Source organism: Taurulus bubalis, assembly GCF_910589615.1.
Source record: "Taurulus bubalis genome assembly, chromosome: 17".
NCBI lineage: Eukaryota > Metazoa > Chordata > Actinopteri > Perciformes > Cottidae > Taurulus > Taurulus bubalis.
In genome coordinates, this window is record NC_136605.1 from 13289857 (window position 1) to 13301246 (window position 11390).

At 40.8% G+C, this 11390-nt stretch overlaps 1 protein-coding gene across 1 annotated transcript; it reads right to left on the reverse strand.

The window, feature by feature from the left end:
* Nucleotides 1-688: 688 nt before the first annotated feature.
* On the reverse strand, nt 689-4442 carry rnps1 (RNA binding protein S1, serine-rich domain). Its single transcript, XM_079232718.1, has 7 exons — nt 4397-4442; nt 3068-3211; nt 2751-2924; nt 2529-2634; nt 2219-2372; nt 1979-2120; nt 689-1159 (listed from the first exon to the last, which is right to left on the reverse strand). Coding segments are annotated over exons 1-7 (828 nt in total). The 5' UTR covers nt 4399-4442; the 3' UTR covers nt 689-1053.
* Between the last annotated feature and the right edge of the window lie 6948 nt (nt 4443-11390).

Consider the following 11390-nt stretch of genomic DNA (forward strand, 5'->3'; position numbering starts at 1 on the left):
TAGCTCTGTCTTTTTCTGGAGTGAGACCTCCAGCGGTCTATGTGGTGGTATGAAATGCGCTCACGGCACCGAGATGTTACCTCCTCCTTCACGAATTCAATGCGTGGAAATATCTGACCTCAAGGGTTTTCTTTTTCTCCGAAAATAGGTCACAAAAACGTAAAAGTAAAGTCGGACAAAAAAATAAATTATATGCATGAAAAAAGTGTACTCTATATATATATATATATATATATATATATATATATATATATATATATACACACACACACACACACACACAGGGGTGCTGTTTACTTCAATAATCAAGGAAGGTTTATTGAAGTGTGTGAAGGAAAATTATTTTTGCATGCCATTTCCCTGTATCTCAATTCTTTATCAAGTAAATTATGCTAATCATGCTGTTTCAGCTGCAGTAGGGTAACAATCTGCAGCTACCGACTGTACTCTGTACATAGAAGATGTGTTTGCATATTAGAAATCAAATGAGCCAAAGTGATTTCTAAACTGTGTATCTTTTTGTTCATATTCATTTGAAAGTATGAGGCACACAAACATGTTCTTGAAAGATTACGCGAAAGTATGTTAAGCAAATGAAGCTGGCAGGCCCCGAGCCAAGAAGCTCATCCACAAAGGCTTTCCCAATCTTGACCTGACAGATACACACTGAACTCACACTTTACATGTTTCAGCAATTTTATTTTTCAAAATGTCTAAAAATTCAGTACATGATAAAAAGAAGTCACAGTTTAAAAGAATTATTTGTAGATCTCAGTGGAGCCCGACCTCAGCTTGAAACAACATAAATGCGAGACAGCTTTCGGGGTCAACCAAACAAAATATGAAAAGAAAATACTCATATTTGCACACAAAAAATAGAAAAACATTGAGGCTTTCTACATGCAGGCAGATGTTTGTGTTTGCTACAATGCAGATGGTTGTATTTCTTGTGAGTCCATGAGATCTGAGAAAACAGGAGGGAAAGCAGGAACTCTAACTGATCTGGAGTCAGAATATAAGCGATCACTTGGTGTCAGGAGGAAGGAAACTCGTCTATCTGGAGGAGTTAGAGCTGGAACGAGAACGGTGGCGCCTACGACCAGGAGATCTGGAGCGAGAACGGCGACGTACTGGGGACCGCCTCCTCGGGGAGCGGGACCTGCAAGGATAGAAAAATAAACGAGAATTACTACCCTGCGGTTGTATGCCTCTGCAAAAAATAAGTAAATTGAATCTATTTGACGTGACTTTGTTAAGCTTTGTTTTCCTTGTTCCGATGTATGTCTATTAGTGTGCAAGTTCATTGAGAACTGTGAAACATGCTTTGCTAATAAAGACGATTCTGGTGGAACACACCGTTGTAGCCGGACAGTGAACAATGCCTCAAAATTGGATGATGCTGCAAAGAAGCTACAAATTTGAAGACGTGGATGTTTCACAAACATCTTCTACCCCACAGCACTGACGATCTTAACAATCACCACATTTTTAAAAGGCAGACAACCAAACTTTTGTTTCACCAATTCAATATCTGACCAAATGTAAAATATAGTCTCAATGTCTTTTTCTGAGTTATGGCATTGAATAATGGCACGGAAAGCGTTTTTTGCAGAGCATGATGATATCACAGTTAAATTGACCTTGTGGATATAAAACGTCATCACTTCATTGTTTCTTCCTACAAGAATGTTGTGTCAAGTTTGTGTGAAGTCACAGTGACCTTGACCTATGACCACCAAAATCTAATCTGTTCATTTTAAAGATATTCCCTCAAGATGTTCCCGATAATGGGATGGACAAGCTAAAAACAGTAGGCCTCCAGCAATGGCTGTCGCCAGTGCAGAGACATTAAAACAATAGTGATGTAAGACAAGAAGAATGAACGGCTTAATGGTCTCAAACAAACATGAACATATGTTCACATGATTATTGTGAAAATCAAATGTAGGTAGCTACTGATTGGAAATCCTCAATGTACCTTCTCCTCATGCGTGGTGGGCTGCGACGCCACATCGGTGGTGGCGGGGGCATTCTGCGAGGGGGAGAAGGTCTACGAGGTGGAGGACGAACTCGTTGAGCCAGCACGGCAGATGCACTGATTTCCTGTCCATCGATCTGACCTATCAATAACAAAGTTGAAACGGAAAGTTATTCAACACGTTTGCTTAGTAGAGTAATTGTGTGAGACAGAGGCACTGATAGAAACCCGCTGACCTACCTCCATCCATGTGTTTGAGTGCCTTCTGAGCATCATCAGGAGTCTCAAACTCCACATAAGCGTAGCCCCTGGACAGGTGTGGGTGGATCCTGTCCATTGGCATATCTACCATTTTGATTTGACCATAAGTGGAAAAGATCTCCTGGATGTGGTCCTGTGGAATAAAAAAGACAGTACGTTTGTCAGAACCATGTTAACAAAAGATGTTTGTTATCTTTGGAGGAATAGTGTTATTGTTTATGTACAACATGACTAAGGAAATGAAAAGCCTATATACATGTTTTGTTGTAAAAAGAGTTTTTCAGCTGACCTTGGTGACATTCCTGGTCAGTCGCCCTAAGTGAACTTTAGTTGGTTTGGGGCTTGGGCTTCTTTTCCTTCGCTCCTTGTCATCACCCCGCTTCTGTGTTTTAGACCTGTTGGTTCACAAACAAACAAAAACAAATGTCATCAGGTCTCTAACAAGTGTGAAAACAAGACATTAGAGTCTATAAATAATGGGTAGCTAGCTGCTTTAGATTAAGTGACTCACGCTGAGCGGGATCGGCGGCGGTTGTCATGGCGTCTGCGGGCGAGGCTGGGGGATCCCGAGGTGCTGGAAGATGAGGAACGAGAGCTTGAAGAACCAGAGCGGCTGGATCCAGATGAGCTGGATCCACTTGAGGAACCTGAGCTCGAACCAGAGCTGCTGCTTGAAGAGCTAGATCTTTGGCAAAAAAAAAAAAAAAAAAAAAAAACAGACAAAGAAAAACATGTTAGGTATAAAAAATATATACATATTTAAGCCACTTCCCTTAACTGAGAATAGCACAAACACTAATAATCGCATAAAGACCGTAGAAAACCAACCTGCTGCTGCTACCAGTAGAGGCACTGCGATGTTTCCTAGCCTTCTCCCGTCCTCTCTCCTTATCTCCTTCCTTGGTACTAGTCTTTTCTTTGCCTCGGTCTTTGTTTTTTTCCTCCTCCTTCCGCTTTGTTGGTGACGGTGCCCTAAAGTCAGAGCTGCTGTTACTTTGAGATCAGATACATTGTGACTGATAATTCATTGTATTAGTTTAGTCTAGTAATGAACATTGCATGTCACTCTACTCAGAGCCAAGATTATGTCTTTAAATTGCCATTTTGTCTGACCAACAGATGCAAAAGGCATTCAAACTACTATTAAACCTTAATACTACTATTAACACTGCTTAATCAAAATGGCCTGCGGAAATGAACAGTTGTATTCCTCTTGAAAAGGTTACATATAGTCTCAGAAAGAAATATAATTAATTTTCGAAAATCTGGCAGCCCTATTTGGAGTACATGGGTACAACACTAACAGTACCATAGGACTGTAACTATTTGGAGCTCTGAATACATTATGCGGTATCTCTCGGTGCTTTGTCACCCTGTGCACCAACCTTTTTTTCTATATTTTTTCTTGGGGTGGGGGGAATTATCTAATAACTTTATTTATTTACTTAATTTTCTTTCATCTACTTGTGTATTTTTTTCCTTTCTTAACTTGTTATGTAATTTTTTTCTAATGTAGTGTGCTCTGTATGCTCTATAATGTTCTCTCGCATGGTTAAAATATTTGGAAAAATAAAATATTCCAAAAAAAAAAAAAAACGATTATTCCGTTTTCAAAATTGTTGGTTAAATTTGTTTTCTCAACCGAAATATAGTTTCATAGTTCATGTAAGGGTAATACTCTCTTCAACACTCGAACAGTATTAATGATATGAAAGACTTAGAACCAAAAAGTGAGTAAGTACCAAAAGAAACGTCTCAGTGGGGTTAAACACAGGCCGTAAATCGTAACTAACCGTCGCAATGTTGCGGGGCCTTACTGGCATAATTGGCATATTACAAACTTCGTCGGTTGTAATGTAATTGTATTCCAAATGCATGTTTAATCTCATATTAATAATATTATAACTGAAACCTCTCAGACTAGTCAACTGTACTGCCAACAAAAGGTACTGTCTGAAAAAAAATCCGCCGCCATTGATTTTCATTTAACTGACTCCTCAAAACACACAGCCACGGGGACTGCTTGTTTGATCGATTTATACGCTATTCATACGTGCACACACGGTTTAAACACGGGCCACAATATTCCGCATATACTACTATTTGTACTGGGATTGAAACTAGCTCGATTGTAATCAAATATAAAGCTAAACTTACATATTGTTTCAGTCGAGGTGAATCCGATTCAACCACTTGCGGCCGCAGAAAACTAGTCGCTCAGGGATGACGAAACAGCGGACGTGACGTAGCCACGTAAGCGCAATTTACAATTCATTTGTTTATTTACCTTCTTGTCGATAATAAAACAAAACGTTAGTTCATGTGGACGTGACTACGTGGTAGCTAGTCTAAAATTAAATACTTCACATTGGTGCGTGACATGAATTAATCACCAATCGACCATCGCGTGAACAGGTGAGCGCTTCCCTCTGTAACGGCCCCGTGTTCGCTGCTGTCGCGAGCTAACTAGCGTTACTTCACTAGCCCGGCTAACGTTCTCGTCTGTTGGGCACATACTAATTTACGATACGGCATCGTAACCTGTCTTTATGCGTACACGTAGTTTTACACAAATCATGAGTCACTATTTTGAATCTGGACGACAGTAGATGTCTGATAACCAGTGACGTCGGCACATCGTATTTGTTAGTTTAACCAAAGCAAATAAGGGCAACATATGCGGTGACCGAAACATTAAGATATATTTATTTCATATGTGGATCCGTATTTATAGATAAGATGAAGATGCCAAAAGTACATTTGCATGTATATTAAAGTTACTGTGAGGTATTTTTAAGTGGTTATGAAACAATCTCAATAATGATACTGAAGCCTCCATATGACTATACATAAGAAAACGAGGCCATCAGCGAGTAGATTGTCTATTTCTATATCGTCATTCTTAATGCTTGACATGTTTGACAAGGAAATTCCTTAAGAAATCAATAACTGCTCACACACTCAACACAACTAACTACACTGCAATAGTAGTCTGTAACGTTGTCTCTATGGTTACAAAGCGACGTAGTTCTTTTCAGGAAACTTTCTAGGAGATTTATGAGACTTATAAAATAAAGTGTTGCATGTTTCATTATACGTTTTTTGTTTTGTTTTACTGGGATACGTTACTGCTGGATAATAACACAATGTAGTGAATGTATTGTTATAACGGAACAATTCGAAAACAAATCTTGTTATAACTTAATAAGGATCCCGAGGAGCTTAGCAAAAGTGCTGCGTAATGTTGGAAGCAATAAACCTCTGTTTTACAGGTGTGTGCATACACTTGAAGAAGCACCTATTGTTTATTTCCCAGTATTAATCAGACACCAAACGTTACGTACCGTTTTATTTTTTTTACTACATATTATTTGTGAATCTTCTAGAAATCAACTCCCAGAGTCCCTCCAGAGTGAGAGACCATGGGCCGTCTGGATGATGCTGCCAAACACAAAGTGGTGGAGCTGCGGAGAGCTGGTCTGAGTTTCCGCAAGATCAAAGCTGTGCTGGAGCTGGAGAACATCAAGGTGTCGGCCCAGGCAATCTACCTGTTCCTGAGGGAGTTTCAAGGGCGGCCGCCAGGGAGGGTGAGACCTATGGAGGCTGGAAGCAGCACAGCACCCTCACAGGTGCAGCCTCGAGCCGGGGCAATGCAAGAGAGCTGGAATAACATTCAAATCCAAAATCTTATGCGGGACGTGTCTCACCATGCCAGCTTTACAGCAGCTGCCAATTTTGCCAAGCATACTTCCACAAATCCAGATACTGGAGTAAAGCCACCTGGCTCCAGGGAGACTAGTGGAGGCAGTCAGCCAGAACAGCAACACGAGGAAGATAAGGAAGAAAATGACATCCAGATTGTAAGTGTCACCTCCCTTGCACATGGCAGCCAACCAAGAGTTCCCCCCGCGGTCACAAGAGCAGAGGCCAGTGCTTTGTCTTCCACACTAACAGTCTCTGGAGTCATGAGGAGGAGGGCTACACCTTCTCCAGCCACCAATTCGATGCTGGCAGCTCGAAAGAGGCTTTTGGATAAGGCGCTGTCACACAGGATGAAGGTACCTACTTATGCATTATTTCTCCCATTTGACACAATTTCAATTGGCACATTTTTTCTTCTTCTTGTTTTGTATAGTACAATACCTGTATAATGCGTGAAATACCAAAAGCTTCAAACCATTTGTCAATCTTGACTTGCACACATTGTTTTTCAAGTCATTCCACCAGGTGGCGCCCTTGTTAAGAAGAGATCAGTCAAGTGTCCAAGGTGCTGATCTGAGAGGCTCAATGCCACAACCACCTGAAACTTATGATCTGACCACTGAAAAGGTGAGCAAACCTGGTCTCTGCCTTTTATTCACGTTAACTCAGTAGTTCTCAAACTTTTTCTGTCTGGCCCCACTTTGGAGGAAGAAAAATGTTCAGGCCCTACCGCCCCAACAATATTGTAACAAAATAGTCCAACTTTTTGAAACTCCTCCAACCGTGCTTTTTCAAATAATAGAATAAAGAACATTGCAATCTCTTTCAAGTAAACCAGATTGCTCCATCAGACAAAAAACTAATAACATGTGCAATCACTTTGTTAGAACATTGCAAATAAAGTTAAATCTGTGCAAAAAATAACTAGTATTTGGCAAAAAAATAACTTATTGTGGTTGCAAATAACCTGTTGTGCACTGAATATATTTTCAAGATAATAACAATAACGTTCAACCTGTGCAAAACAAAATGAGTGCAGATGTGTGAACATCACGTTGTATCAGTATTAGTGGCTACAGTGAGCTGCTTTCCTATACAAATATTTAAAGAGGGTTGTAGATTTGATACAGCCGCTCTCAATTCATGCTCAATGTTGAGTTTAGATCTATATTCTGTTTTGAGAGACGCAACAGCAGAAAAGCCGACCTCACGGAGATCTCGCGGAGGGCTTTTAGCAAAATGCCAAGAATCGTCGAGTCGCTAACGTAAACATTTCCACGAAAGTACAGGCATTTTGCCATGTATTTATCAATGACGTTTTATGTCCGTGTACTTTGTACTTTTGGACTATGTAAAGTTATCATGTTCATGGGGAGAGTGGTCGTCCTGAAATCACAAGGTAGCCGGTTCATCCCTGTTCTCCATAGTTTCATGTTGAAGTGTCCTTGAGCAAGACACTGAAGCCCCAGAGCTTCACAGCAGCACACTGCTCCTTAATTACTAAGGATGGGTAAAATGCAGAGAATAATTTCCGCCACTGTGGGATTAAGGTTTGGATAAATAATCCTTTACTCCCGTTGCTGGCACCGGGTAGTATTCCAGCATATGTCATCTCCTGATTCTGGGAGGCTGAATTATTTAAGATGTATTGTAATGTTATTAAGATTGCATTATAACTTAACAAATCTTTCTACTGTTTTCATGGTATTTTTGTAATGTTGCACAGACTGCTATGGAAGGTCAATCTGGTAGTGTCGGCCCCCCAAGGCGTTTCCTTACACAAAGACCATGTCTGCCTGTCCGTTCCCTTCAACCGATTCCTCGGGTTGGCATCCGTCTTCCTAACCGTTTACCGGCACCTTTACCATCTTCGGCTCCCGGGGTTGCCCTCATCCGCATACAAACCCCTGGAGGCCAGGGCGCCACTCGTAGTGAGGGGAACCCGAGCCCCCAGCAGGCAGTCCAGGACACCGGGGGTAGAGGTGGTCTACAGGATCAGATTCAAACCCTGGGATCTGAGATGCGCAGCTTGGGTCTGGCAGTGAAGATGCTGGTGGAGCAGCAGTGCTGCCTGGAGAGGGAGCAGGTGCAGCAGACACACATTCAGAAGCAGATCCTCAGCACTCTACAGACCCTCGCCTCCAAGCTGGGACGTTGTAGCGTCGTTCAACAGCAGCACAACAAAACTCCATCGCCATCCGGTTTGCCATCAGCTTCTGCATCTACCTCCTTCAGCCAGGACACCTTCAACTTCAGTCAAGGCTCGTACACCCAGTGTAGCCAAACAGAGCCAAGCTTCAACTCTTTAGAGAGTTTAGAAAATGTCGAGGCCTTTAAACTGCCAGGACTGAGCCCTTCAATTATGAATGGGTTTCCACCTTGTAGCAATGCTGAGAACCTCCCACTTACTCCCACTCCCCCTCGCACACAACCATATGTGGCTGCATACCCACAGCAAAACAGTCAAACACTCATGCAACCCTACACACAACCCTATGTCTCTCTATACAGCCAGTCACATTGTCAGACTTTCAGGGGACCAGAGAGTAAAACATCTGATTTCCCACGCAGCTGTTCAAGGACTCTCCAGGACTGCAGTGTGTCTACCCAGCCAGGGATGGACTCTAACCACTCTTCACAGGATCAACAGATCAATATAGTCAAAGTGGAAGGACCTTAGAGGCCGTCCGATACCACAGAGTGTTCTGGGACCATAAGGGCTTGGATATGCTTTTTTTAGAGTCATTTTAGAAAACTTAAGACACATGTGTTTACAATACACATATGCTGTAGCATTTCATAAATTAATGTTATTTTTAAGTACATTTTATGGTAATACAAACAGCAATAGAATGCAACGCTTTTGTAATAATGTTTATGATTTGTCTTTACTATAGGCAATGATTACAAAGTTAGAGCAAATGATTATGTGCAGGCACTTTGTCATATTTGTCACAATTCTTGTTTATTTCTTATCTTTTAATTTTGTATCACTAGGACAAACTGTTCAATTTTCATACCTCTATTCTAACTGCTAAAAAAAATAGATTGTTATGACTCAAAGCATTTCAATTTGGAAGGCAGTGTGTGAGAAGAATGTTGGATGTGTGTCCAGCTGAAGCTTATGAAAGGGTCAATTATTCTCTAGACCTACACTGGAATTATGTAAGAGCTGTAGTTTAATCTATAACATGTTTTCCTCAATTTAGCCCCCTATGACCCACTTTACCTCCTGATACAGCCAGTATGGCACATAACTTCTTTTGTTGAGACAAATTAATCATTTTATGAAGTATTTTGCTTTGCTGTCTGTATTTATACGTTAACCTAAATTAACCAACACTGGGCCGGGCCCCCGCCACACGTAAAGCCCATGAACACTAAATAGGAGGACTAAGTGTCACCCTGTAAACTGATGCTAAAAACTACAAATGCTATGCTGAAGAAGTTCCCAGGAGTGGTATAATGGACCACTGTAAACATGCTTTAGAAGCATTTAGATATATGCAGGTTTACTATTAGTGTTTTTGATACCAAGTACACTTTAATGTGAACTACATGAGATTAAAGCAGATTGTAGACTGAAGTAACATACAAGGAAGGCTGCACATTGCATCCCGGGCCTCCTTATACCAAATATGTGAAATTATTTTACATCTTTGTGTTTCTTTCTGTTAAATGCTATGTCAGACAGGTTTTCAAAGTGCACCTGTATGTCAAATATCTCTTGGTAATCCTTCCTGATTAATGTTCCACTCATCCAGTCATTCTGTCTGGTTTTCCATGTCAATAACAGACCCAGGGAAGTTCTACCTGCCTTCTATGTTCCACCACCTGTTCTGCTCTACCCACTCACTCACCTGCTCCACATTTACTGATTATCTCAGCAGTATACAGACCCACTTGTACTTATATTTTGCCAGATTGTCTTTTGCATTGAGTAAAGCATAGTGTTCGTGTCATTTACTGTCTGATAAAAAAAAAAATTAAACACAGTTTGCCTTCTGTGTTTACCTGACGGGTTTTGACCTCTACCTGGTTTCGGATTAAAAATCTTTGGACTTTGTATACCTGTCATGAGTTGTGATTATGTTTTTTTCCTGTTCTATGCCAGCCAGCAATACAATAATTAACTCAAAGGAAAACATTGTCAACGGCGTAATGCCCGCCATGCTAGATGAACTGCACAAAGCTCTACTCCAAACGGCTTCTGAATTCTATGAGCACCTTTGGCAAGGCAAGGCAAGTTTATTTGTATAGCACATTTCAACAACAAGGTGATTCAAAGTGCTTCACATAAAACCATTAAAACATAATGCAGAAGAAAACAAGATTTAAAAACAATTCAGAAGATTCATTCAAACATAAAAAAACAGCCAAAAAGCAAAAGATAGAATAAAAGTTGGCAGTGGCGTGCTGTCAGGGCCTGCTAAGCCTTCTCTGCTGGCCTAAACAGAATCACAAAGTTTAAATTTAAATGTTTTATTATATTTTTTTTTTCTTCCCGCAGGCATTAGACTGAAGGCAGCGCAACAGAGCGCATGCGCGGCTGCTTGTTAATCGTCTGCTCACAGGGTGCGGGTGCGCCGCGCGCCATCAGCTGTTATAGCAGGCATAGGTGCACAATCCACGGCCGCCACTGGGTGATAGTAGGCTAATTTTGTAATTGTCTTGATATGGCTGTTCAGGTTGAGGTATGAATCCATACACTTAGATTTCTGGCTTGGTTTGTCAGTAATTGAAGCTGAGCGCTGACTTTCAATCGTTCGTCCTTGGGACAAAAAAAATAAACTTCTGTTTTATCTTTGTTTAATTGAAGAAAATTCTGGCACATCCAGTTATTGATTTCTTTATTGCATTTAGCCAGCCCTTTTATGGGATTATAGTCCTCTGGTGATATAGTTATGTTGATTTGTGTGTCGTCTGCATAGTTATGATAACACACTTTGTTGTTTTTCATAATCTGAGACAGTGGAAGCATGTAGATGTTGAACAGGAGAGGCCCCAGTATTGAACCTTGGGGAACGCCACATGTCCTCCTAGTCAGCTCTGATGTGTAATTAGCTACCGACACAAAGTACTGTCGGTCCTTCAATGATTCAAACCAGTTAAGTGATGTGCCAGAGAGTCCTACCCAGACTTTCAGTCTGTCTAGTTAGTATGTCATGATTGACCGTGTCGAATGCATGGTATGTATTATCCCCAGTATTTCACAGACTAACAATAGAAATACAAAGTACGTCACAAATTTCCTCGCACATGAATATATTTGTTATATTAGTTATACTTAAACCAAATAAAGATCCAACTCATTCTTCTAGCTACCACCCTGTGTCATTAATAAACACAGACTTAAATATCATTACAAAAGCTCTAGCCATCAGACTTTCTACAACTCAATAACTCAAAATCAGAAGTCATACTATTCAACTCCCCAAACAGTGAACTT

Excerpts from the sequence above, each read along its gene's own strand:
- rnps1 (XM_079232718.1), bottom strand. Across the intron at positions 2,121-2,218 it reads ACTCAAACACATGGATGGAG|GTCAGATCGATGGACAGGAA; the intron begins GTAGGTCAGCGG and ends TGTTATTGATAG. Across the intron at positions 1,160-1,978 it reads CCACCACGCATGAGGAGAAG|GTCCCGCTCCCCGAGGAGGC; the intron begins GTACATTGAGGA and ends CTATCCTTGCAG.